The 26385-nt window shown below is 41.6% G+C and overlaps 1 protein-coding gene and 2 non-coding genes across 7 annotated transcripts in view; 2 read left to right on the plus strand and 1 right to left on the minus strand.

Annotated features, from left to right (window-relative positions):
* The window catches only part of GNPTAB (N-acetylglucosamine-1-phosphate transferase subunits alpha and beta), an 85306-nt gene that overhangs the window by 22822 nt on the left and 36099 nt on the right, over positions 1 to 26385 (minus strand). For all 5 annotated transcript variants that reach the window (XM_067697723.1, XM_067697720.1, XM_067697724.1 and 2 more), the window contains 6 exons: positions 24383 to 24588; positions 6549 to 6613; positions 6153 to 6287; positions 1532 to 1693; positions 957 to 1136; positions 567 to 737 (listed from right to left, as the gene is read on the minus strand). In XM_067697723.1, coding sequence (XP_067553824.1) covers positions 567 to 737; positions 957 to 1136; positions 1532 to 1693; positions 6153 to 6287; positions 6549 to 6613; positions 24383 to 24588 — 919 coding nt within the window. The remainder of the gene's footprint in view (positions 1 to 566; positions 738 to 956; positions 1137 to 1531; positions 1694 to 6152; positions 6288 to 6548; positions 6614 to 24382; positions 24589 to 26385) is intronic.
* On the plus strand, positions 20828 to 20934 carry LOC137203102 (U6 spliceosomal RNA). Its single transcript, XR_010932932.1, has one exon. It is a non-coding gene; the product is annotated as a U6 spliceosomal RNA (small nuclear RNA).
* LOC137203085 (U6 spliceosomal RNA) lies at positions 22180 to 22286 on the plus strand. The gene has a single exon (XR_010932912.1). It is a non-coding gene; the product is annotated as a U6 spliceosomal RNA (small nuclear RNA).

Below are 26385 nucleotides of genomic sequence, written 5' to 3' on the forward strand. Positions count from 1 at the left end.
GTCAAGCCATAGCTTGACAGAGTTCTAGAACTTACAAGCTCATGGTGCTAAGTCTCCAACTGATCACTGTACCCTTCTAACAACACTACCAGGGTCTTCCTGTTCCCCCCAATACACAGACAGGAAACCTAGAGGCCAGGTCATCACCCACGACAGTGCTACACAGCTGGCACCCATATCTGTGCTCGTGACCACTTTCCCATCCTGCCCCTCAAAGCCAGAGTGAGACCGGCTGCCTCCAGTGAAATTTCAGCCCTGTCTTTAAGCACTACTTTGAGCTTTCTATCTTGGGCATTTTGCTGACATGGTAAACATGATTTTGTGTTTCACGGTTATTTGCTATTTCTGCTGTTGTAGTAGCAAATGTAGAGTGGGTCCTGGGTGAGAATATAGGGAAGCGAAGTTCCTACTGTAGTCTTCTCACTCCCTGATTGTTAACTTTCCTGAGCTTAACACTCAAAAATGCTTGTCTGATCAAATGTGAATATGGTATATATACTGATTTCCTTATTTCCTGTCTGTAACTTCTAAGTGACTTCTAAGCCAGGCATCTCTTAGCTACTCACCTTCTGACCTTTGGAGTGACTGTAAAAATCATCCGGCCAGACATCCTTTCCAAACATGACATCATCATTCAGGTAAATGAACTTCTGGGACAGCCCTTCGATGCGATGGATGTGACTTTCAATAGCAGGTGAACTGAAGGTAGGCAAGTGGCTCAGATTTCGAAAAACATCCTTTTAACAGAAAAAAAAGAGAAAGAGAGAGAAGGCGGATGAGAGGTTTTTGTTTTGTTTTGTTTTTGTAAAGAAGGGAGGGAGGGAGGCGAATGGAAGGATTAAAGGAAGGTGGAAATGGAGGTGAGATGGGTAAGAGGATGGAATCAGGAACAAGACAAAGAACAGCAAAAGACAGAACAGGAAATCGCAGCCTTGTGACACATGGCGAGTCACTACCTGGTGTGTGACTATTGTCACTCGAGGATTATCGAGGTTCAGCCAGGATGGGATCTGTCCATTGGTGACAATGAAAATGTTCCGAACCCATGGTGCGTGCCTCTCGATAGATCGCAGTGAGTACCTCAGCTCTTCGTTATCTTCAAAACGGCTGGCGGAAACGTCTTCATCCTGCTTAGACTGAGAAAAGCATGGGGCACAGAAAGATGTAAAATGCGCCTAAGTCACACCTGCCCCTCCCAGCTGTCCCTTCCGCACTCAGGGAGCGCCAGCGAACTTCCAAAGACCGTGTCCAGCTTTTACACATTACAAAAAATGCAGAACACTCAGCATATTTAAAACAGCACAACAAAAACAGCATTTCTTTCACACATTTTTTGAAGAAAAATTTCTTGGATCTGATTCTAGGTCACGTTCAATTAGTATAAACCAATGGCAGTGACTGGAAAATTAGAGACGTGCCAATCAAGTGACCTCTCAGTAAGCCCTCTTCCTTCTTCTAATACAGTGACTCATAAATCTTTAATAATCAAAGCCCTCAATTCGGGTTCTAAAACAATCTCTGCATCCCTTACCTGGCTGATGGCACTCAGATCCCATAATAAATATGCAGGACTTATGGTCAGTTCCTTTCCATTGATGGTCATATTCTTCTTCGTCTGCTTATTCAGTTCTTGGAAATCTTTGGGGTTATTCAACTTTAGAAGTGCTACACTGGCCTCTGAATACAACTGCAACTATAAAATAACAAGAGGGTTACATGTGGAAAAACTGAACAACAAAGAAGAGACACCTTAAACTTCCCAGTTTGATCCTCGATCTTTAAATACATACAATACATATATATACTCCATACTGTGTACTCTGCTATATGCTACATATTGTACATATTAAATGTACACTACGTATATTTAAAAGATTAAAAGCCTCACATACATGTATGAAATAGTAAGCCAGTATCACCAAAAACAGAAGACCTGAACAGGCCAGACCCATTTCCCAAATGATGCAATGGACCAAGTATCTAGAAACAAGAGGGAGTCAGGGGCTTTGGCAAATGGGACATCTCAGGCCCCATCTGAAAACTGCAGCCACTAGTCAATAGTGACAAAGGCTGCCAGATCTCTGGAGAGGCCAGAATCCCCAGTGTTACATGAAATCTCCCGGTTTTCAATGGTAGCGCAAATATTTCTGATTGGCATGCATTCAAACAAAACGCATCTGGTCCTCAGTTTGTGACCTCTGTTCTAGAATATTACCCATCTGCCTACACTGGGGAAAGCCCTGCAAGGTAACTTCGCTGAACACTGGTGGAGAGCACACCTGCCAGCAGGTGTCTAACAGCTCTCGTGCCCACACCTACGACGGGTGTCCTGGCTGCTTGAAGTGTTTCCACAGGAAAACCACCTTGAGGCAACGTTTTCAAAGCAACCATAAATCCAGGAGGGAACACCACAAGCACCAACATGTTTTACAGGCAGGCTTCCCCACCTTGACCAGAGCCCACACCACCCTTGATAAGTTTTTTGTTTTAACTCTGTATCATACAATTTCCTGGGAAAAGAGGCTTTCAGAGCTTAAAAAGCAGAGAGAGGGTTGAAAACCAGTCATCTAGGACAGCAACATCCTTCTGCTGAACTGGCTCTTCTAATAGGGCCAATTTCTTTCTTGATTTTTTAGCCTTCTTTCTTAATTTATAAAACAGAGCAAACAGTTACTTTGGGCTCATTCTGATCTCCTGTATATGCTACATGACTATATCTAGCTCATCTTGCAAAGCTTCCTGAGTTTATATAGGCCAGAAGTAGAGTTTATGTAGGCCCTTTTTATTATGTAGGCATTAACTCTTACTGCAAATTGTGTGTGTGTGTGTGTGCGCACATGCACACGTGTGTTGTCTTCCTGATTACTTTCTCTCACCTTAACAGTGTCTGGTATACACAAAGCACTCACCCAAGGTCAGCTCTCACTGCCGTCTCTATTCTGCCTCGCTATGTAGGGGACGGATGGGAGGCGGGCCACGCAGGGCAAACATTCTGTCTGTTCTATCTGGGTACCTAACAGTCTCGCTGCCCTCCCCCAGCCTCTCCTCCCACAGTGGCTCCTACGGAACCTTGGAGGGGCTCCCTGGAGTGCAAAAATCACTACTATAGGATAAATAAACGTAGTACTTTAATATCCTAATTTAATTTTAAATTTATTTGGAAAATACCCTTATCTTAATTAATCTCTTCTATCCAAGCTGCTTTTATTCTAGAAAAGTATTTTGAAATTTCAGACATTTTCCTAAGGTGATCACTAGGGCACAAGATGAGTAGGCAGTACCTGTCCTGAGATGCTCACAGCCCAGCCAGGGTCTCTGGGACAGAACTGAGTGCTAGGTGGCTTGGGGTCCACAGGCCTTGGCAAAGGCCCCCTGGAGGAGCCTGGGAGGGCACAGAGGTTCAGCTGTTCAGGTCCTGAAGCCCAATGTCTAATGGCCCTCCCTCCCACATGCCACAAGGCCCCTCCAATGTAACACCCCAAACTGAGCTCTCAGGGTCCTTCTGAAAACCTCGCTTCTCCCATGAAGCTCTGAGTGTGGTTAATGCCACCACACCCGTCTTTGCTGGTCACATCCACTTCCCCTTTCATTTCTCCTTCCATCTGCTCCAGTAGCTAATAAGTCACCAGGTCGTGCTGAAGGTTTCTCTCAGATGGCTCTGGAACCACTCTCATCACTGGCACCACTGCCAAGGCACTTGTGGAACCTGAGTGTCTTGCTGGGCTACGGCAGCAGCGGCTGAACTGGCTTTCCTGCCTCCGGCTTCCTGTTTAATGTCCACCTGCTACACCTTCCGCTCCCGTGTTCTGCAGACCTGAACCGGGTCCTCCTCCTCAAGACGCGCTCTGCCTCCAGGATAAAGTCCGGCCTCCTCACCAGGGGATCTTTCTCAATCTGGCCTCTGCCTAACTTCCCAGTCTCAGCATCAGGAAAATCCCCACCTGGGCTCTGGCCTCTGAACAGCTGCCTCGGTTCTCTGAAAAGGCCATTTACTTGCAAGCCCCTAGCCCTCTGCTCAAGCTGCTCCCTCCTCTCAGAAAGGTCTTTCCCACTGGCTTCTCTGCTGGAAGAACGGCTGTTCTGTGCACGGCCCCAGCCAAAATGTTTCTATTCTGCAAAGCCGTCTTTGCCTGCAGTACAACCGAAGCCCACATGTTCTCCCAGCACTTTGTACAAACATTTTGTTTGGAAGCAATCACACCCAAACACTAAGTGACTTTAGTCACTCAGTTATCCTTAGCACAGTCCCTGGCACAACAGCAGGTGTTTAATCAACGCTCACTAAAGGGACTGGGAACCCAATGACTGGAAACTCCATTCTCCGGGTGCCCATAATAGAACCAGAAAGTGGGACCCAAGGAAAGAGAGTCCCTTGGAGAACCAGGCTTGAATACTGACGCTCTCCTTCTGTGCTTCCTCTTTCTCACTTTCTCTCTAGCCTCGAAAAGATCAGAAGTCCTCATCTCTGAAGCCAATCGCAGGTGCTGGCATCGTGACAGTGAGCTGCAATGCACACTGTGAATAATTGGCTGTACCCCCAGGAGGTGCCGGCCTCCACAGAGACAAGTCTGGGGAATCCAGATCAACCTCCAACTGGGTGAATGGCGGAGGAGGGGGCGTCCACATGTACCGAGCCTGGTGGTGCTACTGCCCAATTCAAGTTCCTGCGCCCTCAGCGTCTCTTGGCACACACCACTCCACACTGCCCAAAAACTCGTTTGCTGCGGGGTGACCACGACTTGGGCTGGTGATCTTTGGCAGGACACGCCCACCTAGCAGCACATGTGCTGGTCAAACGTACAGATGCGCATATGTCTATAACCGTAGAACCAACAGCTAGGAAGCCAAGAAGCCAAATAAACATTGGCTGAAATGAATGCTAATCTATGGTTTTATCTGCCCAAATCCATACTGAAAATAATTCAGGGAAGGAGGAATATAATATCTATTTTAAAATAACTGCAGATTAAGAAATTACTCAACTCTAATCTAGCCGGGCATCACCATACTTCCAGGTACCATAAAGAAAGTTATGGAGGAAAATATGAAGAAAAGAAAAAGCATAAATGTCATTCATATTATCATGGTATTTACAAAGGTAATACAATGTATCTTAAAACAGTGAAACACTTAAGGGGAAAAGGAAACAAGTTAAACAGGAACTTTGACCGGCAGAGAGAAAACATGGTCCAGACATGAACTAAATAACCGACTCTCCCCGAGTCACAGCTCTCCCTGCCACTACCTCCACCCTTTCACCTCCCAACTGTTAAATGACATCAAGAAGAGCAGGGATTGAGAAGCAGGAAGCTAAACACAGTGGCAGAATTTAAAGAACATTTTTTTTGTAAAATCAAGAAAAGCAGAGCCTAACGAATTCTGAGCCAAGAACTTTATGCCCTCTAGTCTGAGAGAAGAAACATTCACGTTTTACAACCTGGACTGTTTCTGACAGAAAAGCAGGCACCTTGGCATAAGGTCAAAAGGAAAGTACACCCACACGGACTGTGCCCTACATGAATCAGACAGATGGCTCTGAGAACAGGAAATGTTATGGAAAGACATGTCACCATCTCCAAAGTCAACTCGCGAATGGCCTCGGTGGTCAAGCGTGAGGAGTTAATAAGTATAAATACTAAATATGTTAGTGGCTCAACTAGCTATTAATGAATGAAGGTTTCACATTATCAAATGTTCCAAAAATCTGAAGCATCCCCCCTCTGTGAGTGGAAGCTCTTCATAAATCCACAGGAGCCTGTGTGTACCTACCACCACATGTCTGATTTCCCCCCATCCCCTCCTTCCACGCTTCCACTGCCATCAGGGCTTTTGTCTGCTTTGTCCACTGCTACAGTCTCAGCAGCTAGAACAGCACCTGACACACAGTAGAAGCTCATTTGTTAAACAAATGAATCCTGCTTCTGTCTGGGAAACCAACAAACCAAGTTAAGACTCAGAATTTTGCCCAAATAAAGAGTAAAAAGGGAGGATCTTCTACAAATAAAGAGCTGTCTTCGTGACAACACTGTGACAGAATTGAGACCCTCTTTGCTTATGACTGTCGGCTATTCTATAACAAAGGGGGCCACAGAGAAGAGGCACGCATGAAATGGGATGTGCTACACTAATTGCTCTATTTTCTATGCTCTTACCAGTTTTATTTTAGAAGAAAGATTTTCTGGCAATTTTGTTTTCAGTTGATTTGTTTCCTTGAATGTAGGTGGAAATCCACTCAGGAAAGCCAAATCTTGCATTAGCACTAACCCAGGGACTTCCTTATCTGTTGTCTGAAATAAAAAAGGGAAAAACACAACTCACTTTCCACATCATAAGGCTGGTGAAAACTTACAGCTGAGAAAACTAGTAAATATCTATTGCATCACACAAGCTTCAAAATAAGAATATTACAATTATTTAAATCGATATTCACTAGTACTAGAAAGCTAGGCTTAGAGGAAAAGTAAACATTAAAAAGCCTCTCAAAGTTTTATTTCTCATACTTTTATTCTAATATACTGCAAAAATACAGTTAATTTAAAGTAACATACCAAATAGCCCCTCCAAACTGTCTGTCTGCTGTTTCCTTTAAAAATTCCAGTGTGGGCATCTTCAACTACAATAGAGAATACAATAAACAAGCATGTTTTTAATGAATACTTAACTATGATGTCTGGCAGGACACTGTGCAAGGCATTTTGAGAGCTGTTAAACCAGTATAACACATGGTCTCAAAGAAAAGGTAGTTGGGGGAGACAAAATTAACCCATCTAACAAAAGGGGAACAAATGTAAACTGCTGTACAATTAAACGTTAAATTTTGCAATACTGAAGGAGAGACTTGTGTGGGCAGAAGAAACGTAGAAATGACAGACGGACAGAAATCACAGAGGTAGAAGCAAACATCAAACATCGACATCTTTAATTTAAAAAACAAAATTGTTTGACCAGAGTAAAACATCTGGGAGTGGTGGGTACTAGGAAAAAAAGGGCAACCAGAAGGGGGCTTTGAAAGCAATGCCAGTGGCATTTAGATTAACGGCAGGGAGCCACTTAGGACTCTCCTAAGGTTCCTCCAGAGTCACAGTGAATTCCTAAAATTCATCAGGTAATGTGATTAGAGCAGATTAAGTTGGGGGTGAGGTGGGTGATGACACAGCCCTACGGGGAGAGAGTTCTAAAGTGATGGGAACAAATGAGATCAGCAAACCTGCTGATATTCGGGGACCATGGAAAACAGGACAGGTTGGAAGGCTGCAATTCTGATCCTCAAAATGGGCACAGAAAGCAGGGTCTGCAGATTATAGCCTGCAAGATGGGTGTTGATCCCGAGCAAGAGTCTCTAATGTATCAGAAAAATACAGTTGGTGAGCACTGGAGAAAAGGAAGTCCTCACAATATACTGTTTATCTTTAAAGAAAGTACTGGGCACTAAGAGCATGAGTTCATTATGGGTAAATTTATCAGATACACACCTCACTCTGCCTCCGTCTGTCTGTCTGTCTGTCTCTCCCCATTGGTATGGTGGATTCTATACTGGTAAATCAGACAATTCGAATAGATGAGCAATATGTATTTGTACATAATCTCAGGAAGGCAGCTAAACAACACATGGCATCTTTGTGGATTTCACAGACACCAGATCTCAAGTTAGGCGGATTATAACCAATTCTGATCAGGGAGTGTAAAATTGTAAAAGCCACAATCAGCCTAGAGGGGAGTTCTGGAGGTCTGCTATAGGTCTGCTCAACAATCCGTCAGAGTTTTGGAAGATACAGAAGGCATGCTTGTGAAATGTGTGGGCTTACACGGAGCCAACAGAGAAGCTACTATCCTGGATAACAGACTAAGGGTTCCCCAAAGTCCTTGACTGTTTGGAGCAATCAGTCAAATCTAGCAAAATAAAATCTCTTACAAACGAAGGTAAGATCTTTAACTTGGAAACAAGCCAAGTAAAAATTAAAAGGAGTACTTTAAAAAACATTTTTTTAAAATAAATAAAAGGGGTATTTGAGCATTAGCACATGTAAGATTTTTAAAAAGACTTAGGAGTTTTAGCGGACAGTGAGTTCAGTATGAGGCAGTAATGCTCAGGCCACACTGAGTTTCCATCCCAGTTTTGTGCTTTTAAGCAGAAGAAGAGGCTTAGAGTAAGAAGGGTGACATTCCCCAATACCAACCCATCAGGAAACCCTGTTGAGCTGACCTTCAAAATGTCCACAGTCCAACCACTTCTCACCACCACTCTGATCCAAGCCCCCTTCCTTCCTGCCTGAATTATTACAAGCTTTGCCCCTCCTCAGTCTATTCCCACCACAGCAGCCAGACTGATCCTTCTGGAATGTAAGTCAGATCACATTACTCCTCTACTCAAACCCTCCAATGATTGATTCCTCACAGCACTGTGATTGGAAGCTAAAGCCCGTTGTGGTTACTGAGGCCTGTACCATTTGGTCTCTGTGACTTCTCTGGGCTCATCTCTTGCCTTCTCCCCCTTGGTTCACTCTATTCCAGCCACACTGGCCTCCCTGCTCTTCTTCAAACATGTCAGACACCCTCCTGCCTCAGGACGCTTGCACTGGCTTACTTACATAAGTATATATGTGTATATATATATATATACACTTACCTTATATATAGGGAATATATGGAGAATCACTCCTTCCCCACATATTCATGTTGCTGGCTCTCTCACCTCCTTTAAATTTTCACTCAAAAATCGCCTTCTTGGGGAGTCTGCCCTACCACTCAATTTCCCCTGCTCAATTTTTCTCTACAGCATTTATCTTCTACAAACTACATAATTTACTTGTACGTTGTATCAATTGTCTGGCTCCCTCTGCCAAGATGTAAATATTTTTTAAAATTTATTTATTTTTTAAATTTTTGGCTGTGTTGGGTCTTTGTTGCTGTGCGTGGGCTTTCTCTGGTTGCACCGAGCAGAGGCTATTCTTCATTGTGGTGCACGGGCCTCATTGCAGTGGCTTCTCTTGCTGTGAAGCACAGGCTCTAGGCATGTGGGCTTCAGTAGTTGTGGCATGCAGGCTCAGTAATTGTGGCACACGAGCTCTAGAGCGCAGGCTCAGTAGTTTTGGTGCACAGGCTTAGTTGCTCCGCGGCATGTGGGATCTTCCCAGGCCAGGGCTCGAACCCGTGTCCCCTGCACTGGCAGGCGGATTCTTAACCACTGTGCCACCAGGCAAGCCGCCCAAGATGTAAATTTGCTAAGGGCCGAGATTTCTGTCCATCTGCTCACTGCTGCATCTTCAGCACTGAGTAGTACATGGCACATAGTATGCGCTCAGTAAACACTTCACAAATGAAGAGTCCTGATCTCTTTGAAGACTGAACCACACTGAAACAGAATGTTCAATTCCAGTTGAAACACTTTTAAAGTAATAGAAACTGAAGCTCATTCTGAGAAGAGCAAACTAGGGTGCAGACAAGCCCCTAAGAGACAGCTAAAGGAAGAAGAAGAAATGTCACACAGGAAAGGGATTACACTAGTTCTGTAGGATCCCAATGGGTATAAATTTGATCAGTGTGAGAGAGCTATAAGGAGGCACTTTGTAATTCCTTGTAAAAGTCAATGTAGTCCAGAGGTAAAATCAAGTGTCACAGGAGGAAATTCATTTCCTAAACATCAAAGGGATAAGCCTGACTGGAAAAACCATTTTGCTGAGGAGACGCAGGCCCCGGCTGCAGGGCAGGATGGCTGACTGCAGGAGGACTGTCCAATCGGTGGACACAAGGGAAGTGGCAGGGTAACCGGGACAGAAATGACACATTTGAGAAGGAAAAAAATCAACAGATCTCAATGATTAACTGGAAAGAGGCTAAATGATTTTTTTTTTTTTGCGGTACACGGGCCTCTCACTGTTGTGGCCTCTCCCGTTGTGGAGCACAGGCTCCGGACGCGCAGGCTCAGCGGCCATGGCTCACGGGCCCAGCCGCTCCACGGCACGTGGGATCTTCCTGGACCGGGGCACGAACCCGTGTCCTCTGCATTGGCAGGCGGACTCTCAACCACTGCGCCACCAGGGAGACCCTAAATGAGATTTTTTAAAAATGCCAAACATGGCTAAAATTTTTTAATCTAGATCAGGGTTTGGCAGTCCATGGTCTAAAATCTAGCCACTGCCGAATTTAGTATGGCCCCAAGCTAAAGACAATTTTGACATTTAAAAATGGTTAAATGTTTATACAAATACCTACATAATATCTGCCATTTTGCCTCTTGGCCCACAAGGCCTAAAATACTTACTACCTGGTCCTTTAACAAAGAATTTTGTGGGCTTCCCTGGTGGCGCAGTGGTGAAGAATCTGCCCGCCAATGCAGCAGACATGGGTTCGAGCCCTGGTCCAGGAAGATCCCACATGCTGTGGAGCAACTAAGCCCATGTGCCACAACTACTGAGCCTGTGTGGCGCTAGTGCCCGTGAGCCACAACTACCGAGCGCACGTGCCACAACTACTGAAGCTCACGCGCCTAGAGCCCATGCTCTGCAACAAGAGAAGCCACTGCAGTGAGAAGCGCACACACCACAACGAAGTGCAGCCCCCACTCGACGAAACTAGAGAAAGCCCGCGCACAGCAACGAAGACCCAACACAGCCAAAAATAAATTAAAAAAACAACAACTCAGCTTTAAGAAAAAAAGAATTTTGTGATCCTGGATCTCAATAACTAAGGATGCTAAAGAGTGAGTTTCTGGGGCTTCCCTGGTGACGCAGTGGTTGGGAATCTGCCTGCCAATGCACGGGACACGGGTTCGAGCCCTGGTCTGGGAAGATCCGCCGCGGAGCAACTAGGCCCATGAGCCACAACTACTGAGCTGCGCGTCTTGAGTTCGTGCTCTGCAACAAGAGAGGCCGCGACAGAGAGAAGCCCGTGCACGGCGATGAAGAGTGGCCCCCGCTCGCCACAACTAGAGAAAGCCCTCGCACAGAAACGGAGACCCAACACAGCCAAAAATAAATAGATAAACAAATAAATAAAAATTAAAAAAAAAAAGGGCTTCCCTGGTGGCGCAGTGGTTGAGAGTCCGCCTGCCGATGCAGGGGACACAGGTTCGTGCCCCGGTCCGGGAGGATCCCACACGCCGCAGAGCGGCTGGACCCGTGAGCCATGGCCGCCGAGCCTGCGCGTCCGGAGCTTGTGCTCCGCGGCGGGAGGGGCCACGGCAGTGGGAGGCCCGCGTGCCGGAAAAAAAAAAAAAAAAGGAAAAAACAAAAGAGTAAGCTTGTGGCCCACTAAAAATGGATGCGCCATGAAGGCAGGAATGTGCCTTTTCTTTTTCTCCGCTGTTTGCCTACAACAACCACCAACTCAGAGCAGTGGCTCGACAAATCTTTACTGAATGAATCAATATAATAGGATAGTCAAATAAAAACCCAAGTGAAAATTCAAAAACAGTGTTCAGAAGACTGTCATTTAACACAGATTTTACTTATACCAAAATTTATAATCTTTTATGTCTCTGATATGTTATAAAATTAGTGGAGATAAACCCAAGATTCTCTCCATAGACGTTATAACTGAGTTATAACTGCTCACATAGTGTCATTCTTTTTTCTCTTCAGGAGAAGTGTTATTAGAGTACCTTAATTTAAAGAAACCTCAATTTAAAAAACAAAGCTAGTGGGAAAGGAGCCAAGATGGCGGAGTAGAAGGACGTGCTCTCACTCCCTCTTGTGAGAACACCAGAATCACAACTAGTTGCTGGACAATCATCAAGATGAAGACACTGGAACTCATCAAAAAAGTTACCCCACAACCAAAGACAAAGGAGAAGCCACAAAGAGATGGTAGGAGGGGCGCAATCACAGTAAAATCAAATCCCATAACTGCTGGGTGGGTGACTCACAGACTGGAGAACACTTATACCACAGAAGTCCACCCACTGGAGTGAAGGTTCTGAGCCACATGACAGGTTTCCCAACCTGAGGGTCCGGCAATGAGAGGAGGAATTCCGAGAGAATCAGACTTTGAAGGCTACTGGGATTTCACTGCAAGATTTCAACAGCACTGGGGGAAACACAGACTCCACTCTTGGAGGGCACACACAAAGTACTGTGTGCATCGGGACCCAGGGCAAGGAGCAGTGACCCCAGGGGAAGGACCAGTGACAGCAGAGGAGACTAAACCAGACCTACCTGCTAGTGTTGGAGGGTCGCCTGCAGAGGCAGGGGTGGCTGTGGCTCACTGTGGGGAAAAGGACACCGGAAGCAGAAGTTCTGGGAAGTACTCCTTGGTGTGAGCCCTCCCAGAGTCTGTCCTTAGCCCCACCAAAGAGCCAAGGTAGACTCCAGTGTTGGGTTGCCTCAGGCCAAACAACCAACAGGGAGGGAACACAGCCCCACCAAACAGTCAAGTGGATTAAAGTTTTACTGAGCTCTGCCCACCAGAGCAACAGTCAGCTCTACCCACGACCAGTCCCTCCCATCAAGCCTCTTAGATAGCCTCATCCACCAGAGGGCAGACAGAAGAAGCAAGAAGAACGACAATCCTGCAGCCTGTGGAACAAAAACCACATTCACAGAAAGATAGACAAGCTGAAAAGGCAGAGGGCTATGCACCAGATGAAGGAACAAGATAAAACCCCAGAAAAACAACTAAATGGAGTGGAGATAGGCAACCTTCCAGAAAAAGAATTCAGAATAATGATAGTGAAGATGATCCGGGACCTTGGAAAGAGAATGGAGGCAAAGATCGAGAAGATGCAAGAAATGTTTAACAAAGACCTAGAAGAATTAAAGAACAAACAAACAGAGATGAACAATACAATAACTGAAATGAAAACTACACTAGAAGGAATCAATAGCAGAATAACTGAGGCAGAAGAACAGATAAGTGACCTGGAAGACAGAATGGTGGAATTCACTGCTGAAGAACAGAATAAAGAAAAAAGATTGAAAAGAAATGAAGACAGCCTAAGAGGCCTCTGGGACGACATTAAACACAACAACATTTGCATTATAGGGGTCCCAGAAGGAGAAGAGAGCGACAAAGGACCAGAGAAAATATTTGAAGAGATTATAGTTGAAAACTTCCCTAATATGGGAAAGGAAATAGTCACCCAAGTCCAGGAAGCACAGAGAGTCCCATACAGGATAAACACAAGGAGAAACATTCTGAGACACATAATAATCAAATTGGCAAAAATTAAAGACAAAGAAAAATTAATGAAAGCAGCAAGGGAAAAACGACAAATAACATACAAGAGAACCTCCCATAAGGTTAACAGCTGATTTCTCAGCAGAAACTCTATAAGCCAGAAGGGAGTGGAATGATATACTTAAAGTGATGAAAGGGAAGAACCTACAACCAAGATTACTCTACCAAGGATCTCATTCAGATTCGATGGAGAAATCAAAAGCTTTACAGACAAGCAAAAGCTAAGAGAATTCAGCACCAACCAAACCAGCTCTACAAGAAATGCTAAAGGAACTTCTCTAAATGGGAAACACAAGAGAAGAAAAGGACCTACCAAAAAAAAACCCAAACAATTAAGAAAATGCTCATAGGAACATACATATCAATAATTACCTTAAACATGAATGGATTAAATGCTCCAACCAAAAGACACAGGCTTGCTGAATGGATACAAAAACAAGACCCAAATATATGCTGTCTACAAGAGACCCACTTCAGACCTAGGGACACATACAGACTGAAAGTGAGGGGATGGAAAAAGATATTCCATGCAAATAGAAGTCAAACGAAAGCTGGAGCAGCAATACTCATATCAGATAAAATAGACTTTAAAATAAAGAATGTTACAAGAGACAATGAAGGACACTATATAATGATCAAGGGATCAATCCAAGAAGAAGACATAACAATTATAAATATATATATGCACCCAACATAGGAGCACCTCAATACATAAGGCAACTGCCAATAGGTATAAAAGAGGAAATCGACAGTAACACAATAACAGTGGAGGACTTTAACACCTCACTACACCAATGGAAAGATCATCCAAAATGAAAATAAATAAGGAAACAGAAGCTTTAAATAACACAACAGACCAGATAGATTTAATTGATATTTTTAGGACGTTGCATCCAAAAACAGCACATTACACTTCCTTCTCAACTGCGCACGGAACATTCTCCAGGATAGATCACACCTTGGGTCACACATCAAGTCTCAGTAAATTTAAGAAAACTGAAATCATATCAAGCATCTTTTCTGACCACAACGCTATGAGATTAGAAATGAATTACAGGGGAAAAAACGTAAAAAACAAGAACACATGGAGGCTAAACAATACGTTACTAAATAACCAAGAGATCACTGAAGAAATCAAAGAGGAAATCAAAAAATACCTAGACACAAATGACAACGAAAACACGACGATCCAAAAACTACGGGATGCAGCAAAAGCAGTTCTAAGAGGTAAGCTTATAGCTATACAAGCCTACCTCAAGAAACAAGAAAAATCTCAAACAATCTAACCTTACACCTAAAGGAACTAGAGAAAGAAGAACAAACAAAACCCAAAGTTAGCAGAAGGAAGAAATCATAAACATCAGAGCAGAAATAAATGAAATAGAAACAAAGAAAACAACAGCAACAATCAATAAAACTAAAAGCTGGTTCTTTGAGAGGATAAACAAAATTGATAAACTATTATCCAGACTCATCAAGAAAAAGAGGGAGAGGACTCAAATCAATAAAGTTAGAAATGAAAATGGAGAAGTTACAACAGACACCGCAGAAATACAAAGCATCCTAAGAGACTACTACAAGCAACTCTATGCCAATAAAATGGACAACCTGGAAGAAATGGACAAATTCTTTGAAAGGTATAACCTTGCAAGACTGAACCAGGAAGAAATAGAAAATATGAACAGGCCAACCACAAGTAGAAATTGAAACTGTGATTAAAAATCTTCCAACAAACAAAAGTCCAGGACCAGATGGCTTCACAGGTGAATTCTATCAAACATTTAGAGAAGAGCTAACACCCATCCTTCTCAAACTCTTCCCAAAAAGTACAGAGGAAAGAACACTCCCAAACTCATTCTATGAGGCCACTATCACCTTGATACCAAAACCAGACAAAGATACTACAAGAAAAGAAAATTACAGACCAATATCACTGATGAATATAGATGCAAAAATCCTCAATAAAACACTAGCAAACAGAATCCCCACAACACATTAAAAGGATCAAACACCATAATCAAGTGGGATTTACCCCAGGGATGCAAGGATTCTTCAATATATGCAAATCAATCAATGTGATAAACCATATTAACAAACTGAAGAAGAAAAACCATATGATCATCTCAATAGATGCAGAAAAAGCTTTTGACAAAATTCAACACCCATTTATGATAAAAACTCTCCAGAAAGTGGGCATAGAGGGAACCTACCTAAACATAATAAAGGCCATATACGACAACCCCACGGCAAACATCATTCTCAATGATTCTCAATGATGTTTTTCAGTGAAAAACTGAAAGCATTTCCCCTAAGATCAGGAACGAGACAAGGATGTCCACTCTCACCACTATTATTCAACATAGTTTTGGAAGTCTTAGCCATTGCAATCATAGAAGAAAAAGAAATAAAAGGAATACAAATAGAAAAGAAGAAGTAAAACCGTCACTGTTTGCAGATGACATGATACTATACATAGAGAAACCTAAAGATGCCACCAGAAAACTACTAGGGCTAATCAATGAATTTGGTAAAGTTGCAGGATACCAAATTAATGCACAGAAATCTCTTGCATTCCTATACAGTAATGATGAAAAATCTGAAAGAGAAATTATGGAAACACTCCCGTTTACCATTGTAACAAAAAGAATAAACCTACCTAGGGAAACAAAAGACCTGTATGCAGAGAACTATAAGACACTGATGAGAGAAATTAAAGATGATACCAACAGATGGAGAGATATACCATGTTCTTGGACTGGAGGAATCAATATTGTGAAAAGGACTATACTACCCAAAGCAATCTACAGATTCAATGCAATTCCTATCAAATTGCCAATGGCATTTTTTACGGAACTAGAACAAATCATCTTAAAATTTGTATGGAGACACAAAAGACCCCGAGTAGCCAAAGCAGTCTTTAGGGAAATAACCGGAGCTGGAGGAATCAGACTCCCTGACTTCAGACTATACTACAAAGCTACAGTAATCAAGACAATATGGTACTGGCACAAAAACAGAAACATAGATCAACGGAACAAGATAGAAAGCCTAGAGATAAACCCACACACCTATGGTCAACTAGTCTATGACAAAGGAGGCTAGGATATACAATGGAGAAAAGACAGTCTCTTCAATAAGTGGTGCTGGGAAAACTGGACAGCTACATGTAAAAGAATGAAATTAGAACACTCCCTAACACCATACACAAAAATAAATTCAAAATGGATTCATGACCTAAATGTAAGACTGGACACTATAAAACTCTTAGAGGAAAACATAGGAAGAACACTCTTTGACATAAATCACAGCAAGATCTTTTTTGATCCACCTCCTAGAGTAATGGAAATAAAAACAAAAATAAACAAATGCGACCTAATGAAACTTCAAAGCTTTTGCACAGCAAAGGAAACCATAAACAAGACCAAAACACAATCCTCAGAATCGGAGAAAATATTTGCAAATGAATCAATGGACAAAGGATTAATCTCCAAAATATATAAACAGCTCATGCAGCTCAATATTAAAGAAACCAACAACCCAATGCAAAAATGGGCAAAAGACCTAAATAGACATTTCTCCGAAGAAGACATACAGATGGCCAAGAAGCACGTGAAAAGCTGCTCAACATCACTATTAGAGAAATGCAAATCAAAACATCAATGAGGTATCACCTCACACCAGTTAGAATGGGCATCATCAGAAAATCTACAAATGAGAAATGCTGGAGAGGGTGTGGAGAAAAGGGAACCCTCTTGCACTGTTGGTGGGAATGTAAATTGGTACAGCCACTATGGAGAACAGTATGGAGGTTTCTTAAAAAGCTAAAAATAGAATTACCATATGATCCAGCAATCCCACTCCTGGGCATATACCCAGAGAAAACCATAATTCAAAAAGACACATGCACCCCAATGTTCTCTGCAGCACTATTTACAATATCCAGGTCATGGAAGCAACCTAAATGTCCATTGACAGATGAATGGATAAAGAAGATGTGGTACATATATACAATGGAATATTACTCAGCCATAAAAAGGAACGATATTGAGTCATTTGTTGAGACGTAGACGGATATAGAGACTGTCACACAGAGTGAAGTAAGTCAGAAAGAGAAAAACAAATATCGTATATTAACTCATGTATGTGGAACCTAGAAAGATGGTACAGATGAACCGGTTTCAGGGCAGAAGTTTAGAGACAGATGTAGAGAACAAACGTATGGATACCAAGGGGGGAAAACCGTGGTGGGGTGGGCATGGTGGTGTGAATTGGGCGATTGGGGTTGACATGTATACACTGATGTGTATAAAATTGATGACTAATAAGAATCTGCAGTATAAAACAAATAAACAAACAAAACAACTAATACTAAACTTTCTTTGGGTTATTTGTATGGAAATATGTTAATATAAATGTTTCAGACATTACATGAAATTTCTAAAAATCTTATATGTTCTGGTATAATGTTATAAGTCATAATTCTAGTTATTACTTTAAAATGTATATCTCAGAAATAACAACAAAAGAATAAAATGCTGCATTTTAAGAGACTGTGTGTGATGAAATAGTCATTCCAATTCTTACATTTTTATTCAGTTGGATAAGGATTAAAAATTAAAACCCAAATATAGAACAGTTCCCATTTGGAGCTAGGAAAGTCAAAAGCTGATATAATCCAATCTTGATTATTCATGAGGCAGATAATTCTTTCATCTCTTTTGTTCCTTACTTTGTTCCTGTTTTTCTGATTTTTGTTTCCTAACATTTGAGAAAATAAGACAATGATTTTAATAAGTCAGCAGATGGAGATGTTGAGCTGTCCTTGTTAATGTGACAAATCAAATTAGTGGTTCCATACTTTAGTTGGTATGGGAATAACCTGGAGAATGAATTTAAAATGCAGATTCCCAGTCTCCACCCACAGTTAATTTGGTAGGCCCTGGATTGGGCCAGGGAATCTGAAGTTTAACACTCCTTTCTCCCACTCTGCCACATGCCCCACTTCACCCTCTGGAAGTGATCCTGGTACAGGCTGGCCCATGAACCACACTTTGCAAAACTGATATTTGAAGCCATATGTATATATGAAAACATTTAGAGAAAGAGTGCAAACTGAGGAAAAAAAAAAAAAAACGAGTAAAACCAATTCTTGGGGAACTCCAGCATCTAAAGGTCCATTAGAGGAGGAAGAGCTAGCAAAGCACTGAGAAGCTGCCACGATAAGAGGAACAAAAGAATGTGTAGCTGTGGAAGAAGCCCAAGGAAAACAGAATGAGGGAAGAAAGAGTGGGCGATAGTTTTGACTGTTGCTGAGAGTCAAGTGAGGTGAGGACCAGAGGACATCCATTCAATTCAGTAACACGGAGATAACTGGTCACTTCAGAGCGATCACCATTTTGAATTAGTGAGAGGGGCCAAAGTTGTTTTAAAGTGGCTTAAAGCACACATGGGAGGAGAAGAAATTGAGGCAACAAACTTAGATAATTCTTTCTAGAACTTTGGCTGCTAAGAGGAAGAAATAGGACAGTAGCAGTTTGTTTGGAAATAAGGCTCAGGAATTAAGCTGAGAGAGTATTTGTTAATGTTAATGGGAGGGATTGAGCAGAGAAACACAGCTTTGGAAGTCCTAGCTACGGCAATCAGAGAAGAAAAAGAAATAAAAGGAATACAAACTGGAAAAGAAGAAGTATAACTGTCACTGTTCGCAGATGACGTGATACTATACATAGAGAATCCTAAAGATGCCCCCAGAAAACTACTAGAGCTAATCAATGAATTTGGTAAAGTTGCAGGATACCAAATTAATGCACAGAAATCTCTTGCATTCCTATACAGTAATGATGAAAAATCTGAAAGAGAAATTATGGAAACACTCCCGTTTACCATTGCAACAAAAAGAATAAACCTACCTAGGGAAACAAAAGACCTGTATGCAGAGAACTATAAGACACTGATGAGAGAAATTAAAGATGATACCAACAGATGGAGAGAATATACCATGTTCTTGGACTGGAGGAATCAATATTGTGAAAAGGACTATACTACCCAAAGCAATCTACAGATTCAATGCAATCCCTATCAAATTGCCAATGGCATTTTTCACGGAACTAGAACAAAATATCTTAAAATTTGTATGGAGACACAAAAGACCCCGAATAGCCAAAGCAGTCTTGAGGGGAAAAAACGGAGCTGGAGGAATCAGACTCCCTGACTTCAGACTATATTATGTAGCTACAGTAATCAAGACAATATGGTACTGGCACAAAAACAGAAACATAGATCAATGGAACAAGATAGAAAGCCTAGAGATAAACCTACGCACCTATGGTCAACTAATCTATGACAAAGGAGGCTAGGATATACAATGGAGAAAAGACAGTCTCCTCAATAAGTGGTGCTGGGAAAACTGGACAGCTACATGTAAAAGAATGAAATTAGAACACTCCCTAACACCATACACAAAAGTAAACTCAAAATGGATTGGAGACCTGTATGTAAGACGAGACACTATAAAACTCTTAGAGGAAAACATAGGAAGAACACTCTTTGACATAAATCACAGCAAGATCTTTTTTGATCCACCTCCTAGAGTAATGGAAATAAACACAAAAATAAACAAATGGGACCTAATGAAACTTCAAAGCTTTTGCACAGCAAAGGAAACCATAAACAACACAAAAAGACAACCCTCAGAATGGGAGAACATATTTGCAAACGAATCAACAGACAAAGGATTAATCTCCAAGATATATAAACAGCTCATGCAGCTCAATATTAAAGAAACAAAAAACCCAATCCAAAAATGGGCAGATGACCTAAATAGACATTTTTCCAAAGAAGACATACAGATGGCCAAGAGGCACATGAAAAGCTGCTCAACATCACTAATTATTAGAGAAATGCAAATCAACACTACAATGAGGTATCACCTCACACCAGTTAGAATGGGCATCATCAGAAAATCTACAAATGAGAAATGCTGGAGAGGGTGTGGAGAAAAGGGAGCCTTCTTACACTGTTGGTGGGAATGTAAACTGATACAGCAACTATGGAGAACAGTATGGAGGTTCCTTAAAAAAATGAAAAAAAGAATTACCATATGATCCAACAATCCCTCCACTGGGCATATACACAGAGAAAACCATAAATCAAAAACACACATGCACCCCTATGTTCATTGCAGCACTATTTACAATAGCCAGGTCATGGAAGCAACCTAAATGCCCATCGACAGATGAATGGAAAAAGAAGTTGGGGTGCATATATAGAATGGAATATTACTCAGCCATAAAAAAGAACAAAATTGAGTCATTTGTTGAGACGTGGATGGATCTAGAGACTGTCACACAGAGTGAAGTAAATCAGAAAGAGAAAAACAAATATCGTATATTAACGCATGTATGTGGAACCTAGAAAAATGGTACAGATGAACCAGTTTGCAGGGCAGAAGTTGAGACACAGATGTATAGAACAAATGTGGACACCAAGGGGGGAAGCCGCGGCAGGGTGGGGATGGTGGTGTGATGAATTGGGCAATTGGAACTGACATGTATACACTGATGTGTATAAAATGGATAACTAATAAGAACCTGCTGTATAAAAAAATAAATAAAATTCAAAACTTAAAAAAAAAAGAAAAAACAAAACAAAGCTAGCTCTCGCTTCGGAAGCACATATAGTAAAATTGGAACAATACAGAGAAGATTAGCATGGCCCCTGTTCAAGTATGACATGCAAATTCGTGAAGTGTTCCATATTTTTTAAACATAAAGAAGACGAAAAGACAACCCTCAGAATGGGAGAAAATATTTGTAAATGTAACAATTGACAAAGGATTAATCTCCAAAATTTGCAAGCAGCTCATGCAGCTAAATATCATAAAAACAAACAACCCAATCCCAAAATGGTTAGAAGACCTAAAGAGACATTTCTCCAAAGAAGATACACAGATTGCCAACAAACACATGAAAGGATGCTCAACATCACTAATCATCAGAGAAATGCACATCAAAACTGCAATGAGGTATCACCTCACACCGGTCAGAATGGCCATCATCAAAAAATCTACAAACAGTAAATGCTGGAGAGGCTGTGTTGAAAAGGGAACACTCTCACACTGTTGGTGGGAATGTAAATTCATACAGCCACTATGGAGAACAGTATGGAGGTTCCTTAAAAAACTGAAAAGAGAGCTACCATACGACCCAGCAATCCCACTACTGGGAATATACCCTGAGAAAACCATAATTCAAAAAGAGTCATGTACCACAATGTTCATTGCAGCTCTATTTACAGCAGCCAGCACATGGAAGCAACCTAAGTTTCCACCAACAGATGAAAAGATAAAGAAGATGTGGCACATATATACAAGGGAATATTACTCAGCCATAAAAAGAAACGAAATTGAGTTATTTGTAGTGAGGTAGATGGACCCAGAGACTGAAAGACAGAGTGAAGTTAAGTCAGAAAAACAAATACCGTATGCTAACACATATATATGGAATCTAAAAAAAAAAAAAAAAAAAAGGTTCTGAAGAACCTAGGGGCAGGACAGGAATAAAGACGCAGACGTAGAGAATGGACTTGAGGACGCAGGGAGGGGGGAAGGGTAAGCTGGGACGAAATGAGAGAGTGGCATGGACATATATACACTACCAAATGTAAAATAGCTAGTGGGAAGCAGCCGCATAGCACAGAGAGATCAGCTCTGTGCTTTGTGACTACCTACAGGGGTGGAATAGGGAGGGTGGGAGGGAGATGCAACAGGGAGGAGATATGGGGATATATGTAAAGCTGATTCACTTTGTTATAAAGCAGAAACTAACACACCATTGTAAAGCAATTATACTCCAATAAAGATGTTAAAATAAAGAGAAAGAAAATAAAAACAAAGCTATATTTAGCAAAACAATAAATCATATAACTTGTTAAATTTGTCAAAAATTACCCCTGTACTTTCCCTATATATTTTAAAATATAACCTAAATTTTAAAAATAGGTTAGTTAGTGCTTGCTTCAGCAGCACATATGCTAAAATTGGAATGATACAGAGAAGATTACCATGGCCCCTGCACAAGGATGACATGCAAATTCGTGAAGCGTTCCATATTTTTCACTTTGTTATAAAGCAGAAACTAACACACCACTGTAAAGCAATTATACTCCAATATAGATGTTTAAAAAAAAATTACTCACTGTAAATAATAATGATAATAAAAATAAATAGTAATTATAAGTAAAAAAAAAAAAGTTAGTTATACAAAATAGTTCAGAAACAGGTCTATGGTGTGAAGGGGAGATATCTTTGCTTAGAAAAGTCATAGTTTCCTTTCAAATCACAAATAATAAGTACCAGGAAATGAGCACTGTGTTAGACACTGTTCAGGACACCAAATGGTGAGGATAAGGTTTCTGCCCTAAAGAAATCAGAGGAGGGACTTCCCTGGTGGTCCAGTGTGTAAGACAGCGTTCCCAATGCAGGGGGCCCGGGTTCAATCCCTGGTTGGGGAACTAGATCCCACATGCATGCTGCAACTAAGAGCTCGCGTGCTGCAACTAAGAAGTCCGCCTGCCACAACTAAAGACCGCACGTGCCGCAACAAAGATCCAACGTGCCGCAACAAAGACCCAGTGCAGCCAAAATAAATAAATACATAATAAATAAATAAAATAAAATGCTGAAAATAAATGGTGAATTAAAAAAAGAAATTAGGGTTTCCCTGGTGGCGCAGTGGTTGAGAGTCCGCCTGCCGATGCAGGGGACGCGGGTTCGTGCCCCGGTCCGGGAAGATCCCACATGCCGCGGAGCGGCTGGGGCCGTGAGCCATGGCCGCTGAGCCTGCACGTCTGGAGCCTGTGCTCCGCAACGGGAGGGGCCACAACAGTGAGAGCCCCGCGTACGGCAAAAAAAAAAAAAAAGAAATTAGATGAGAACACCATAAACTCCTGTGCACTCAAAAACTAAGTTGTGAGTTAGGTTACAAGTACTACAGGGATACAGAAAAATAAAATCATTGTGAATGTACTAGTCCAGGATCTCCATGGAGACAGAACTGGAGAGGGGGCTGGAAAGAATAGGAGATGGGCTGGGAGAGGAAGAGGCTCAGGACAGGCAGCCCCACATCTGTGAGATGACGCCGGCGGCTGTGAGGAGATGCGAGGAGGGCAGGGATGCGAGGGCCGATGGGCAGGACCAAGGCAATTAAAACTCCATCTGGAACACCAGCAAGAGGAATTTGTGTCCATGTGAAAAACAAATATATACTACTATTATTCTCTCCAAAGAGACAGCAACTGTAAACAAATTGGAAAACTCTGATTTTATCAGTTTCATGCTAGACAGATCAGAGAAGAACTTCAGAGGCCGGCAGAGCAGACAGGCATCTATCATTGGGGCCTGGGTGAAGAAACTCAGTCTGGTGTAGAAGAAATCTGATGAGTATGAAAGGTAAGAATCTAAGATTTTTGCAAAAAAGCAAGTCATAGGATGAGGCGGATTACTGGTTAGAGTATGAACGGGTCAAAGATGGTTCCAAAGATTTAGGTTGGGAGGTACGGCATTGAAAGAATGGGAACTTGAGAACAGGGCTGTAAAGAGAATGCGACAGTTTTCATTTTACACAAGTGAAAACAGAGCTTCCTGGGAGAGTCACTCAGCGCAGAGGAAGGATGAGACAAAAGGAAGGATGATTGAAGGAGACGCAGGCGTGGGGCTCAGCAGCTCAGTGGCCGAGGAGAGGACGGGATCTCTAAGGATGCGGGTGCAGTTCTATGTCAAGAACTACAAATTTAATTCTATTATCGGGCCAAATCAACTGCATAACCACATGATTCAGAACTTAAAGTATGAATGCTCCAAGTATGGTCAGTCCAAGCTGCAGAAAACAACCTTGCTGAGGAATTTTGAAAGAAAAAAGAAAAAAAATAAAGCCTCCTGAATACCTCCCAGCCGAGAGAATACGGTAAATTTGAGTGAGAACCAGGTTTAAGGTCCCGACCACAGCACAGGAAGGCATGTGTATTACACAGAGTAAAACAGATGCAATCCCTTTCTGACAGCAGGGCTGAAATCCAATGGTAGCTCCCCTTTTTACATTTTTGGTTTATCAGGCATTTCTTTAAAAGTGAACCAATTCTGTTCCATTCAAAATTTTGTTATTACAACATCCAATGATAACATGATTTTAAAATACCCACAAGAAGATCTTACCATTCTTTGTACTGTCGAAAACAACAACTGAGACATTAGTGGAAGGGTTTTTTGGTTTTGCAACGTTGAATATGTCACTGGCAGAATGAAAAGAAGGATAAAGAGATGGCAGGTCCTTCAGTGTGATGTTGGTCGGCAGAGCTGGGTCCAGGACGAGCATTGGCACCTTAATGCAGTGTGTCAGCAAACACTCCAACTGCTTCTCACTGGAAAGAGACATGAACATGCTCACAACTACATGCTTGAAAATTTAATCAACACTGAAAAGCTTGTTGGTACTACTAAATTTCACAGGTGTTTCTTCTATATTTTATTTAAAAATCATGATCTTTCAATAAACAAGGAATTTTATCTCAAGAATATAAAAATTTAGTAAGTTAGCAAGTATGGCATAAAACTATCAAACAAGTGCAACTCGAAAGATAGAGCTTTCAAACTCCTGTTAATAAAATAAGACTGCAGACTTCCCTGGTGGCGCAGTGGTTGAGAATCCACCTGCCAGTACAGGGGACACAGGTTCGAGCCCTGGTCTGGGAAGATCCCACATGCTGTGGAGCAAGTAAGCCCGTGCACCACAACTACTGAGCCTGCTCTCTAGAGCCCACGAGCTGCAACTACTGAGCCCATGTGCCACAACTACCAAAACCCACACGCCTAGAACCCGTGCTCCACAAGAGAAGCCACTGCAATGAGAAGCCCGTGCACTGCAACCAAGGGTAGCCCTTCCTCACCACAACTAGAAAAAGACCGTGTGCAGCAACAAAGACCCAACGCAGCCAAAAAAAAAAATTAATTAATAATTAAATAAATTTAAAAAATAAAATAGGACTGCCACAAAATTTACTAACTCAAAGGTGTACAAGAAATTAAGCACTTCATTACTATTGTTTTAAACATTATTTGTAATTCCAGTAAAGCCCAATATCAGACAGATTAGGAAGTAGAAAACTTCTGGTTAACAGAGTATTATCTTACCAGAAACAGTTTACCAATTCCAACTAGAATACAATTAAGTACACTGAATATGACAGGACACTGATGCAAACAAAAGCAAATGTGACAAAGTTTTATGAAGTTACATGAAATATTCCTGTCTAAACATAAGAAATACCTAAATTAAACAAATGGGCAAAGGACACAGCTAGAGAACTCAGAAGGTGGGAGCTATGACCAGTTAACAGACTACATGAAATTGTGCAACCTCACTAATATTCAAAGAAATGCAAAAGAAAACAATGACCTTTTAACTAAATTAGCACCCCTCAAAAAATGATGATGCAATGTTAGTGCAAGGGCAGAAAACTCTGCAGGTATCCCTCCAGATGGGTTCCCCATTTCCTCTTTGGAAAAGCAATTACATTATATATACATATATACTTCTTCAGACCCATGAAAACATACATACGTTTCTTCCTCATTAGTTTATGTCCAGGAATCTAGTCCAAGTAGAAGAGAAACAAAAACAGGAAAAACAACAAACCCACACACAGAAAATGCCATAGGCCCAAATATAGTATCACAAAATATTTACAAAGTGAAAATACGGCAGTACCCAACATTCAGCAAATTATAGTACAGTTACTTTATGGAATATTATATATTAAAATTGATAAGAAGTATTACAATAATTTATCAACATAGAAATATGTATGATTATATAAAATAAAAAGTAGGACACAAAATTGCAAAGATTATAAATTATTTACTATAAAAACATACATGAAAATAGAATAAGAAAATGATCATAATTGTTGAGTGAGGGCCAAAGAATTATGTGAGTTCTTGTCTTTCCTCTCAACCTTTCTGTAATGTTGCATCATTGTTTCAATTTAAAAGTCATTTAAAAATAACAGTCTTGGGGACTTCCCTGGTGGTGCAGTGGTTAAGAATCCGCCAGCCAATGCAGGGACACGGGTTTGGGCCCTGGTCCAGGAAGGTCCTACATGCCGTGGAGCAACTAAGCCCATGCGCCACAACTACTGAGCCTGCTCTCTAGAGCCCAT

This window comes from Pseudorca crassidens, chromosome 11 (assembly GCF_039906515.1).
Source record: "Pseudorca crassidens isolate mPseCra1 chromosome 11, mPseCra1.hap1, whole genome shotgun sequence".
NCBI classification, from domain to species: domain Eukaryota; kingdom Metazoa; phylum Chordata; class Mammalia; order Artiodactyla; family Delphinidae; genus Pseudorca; species Pseudorca crassidens.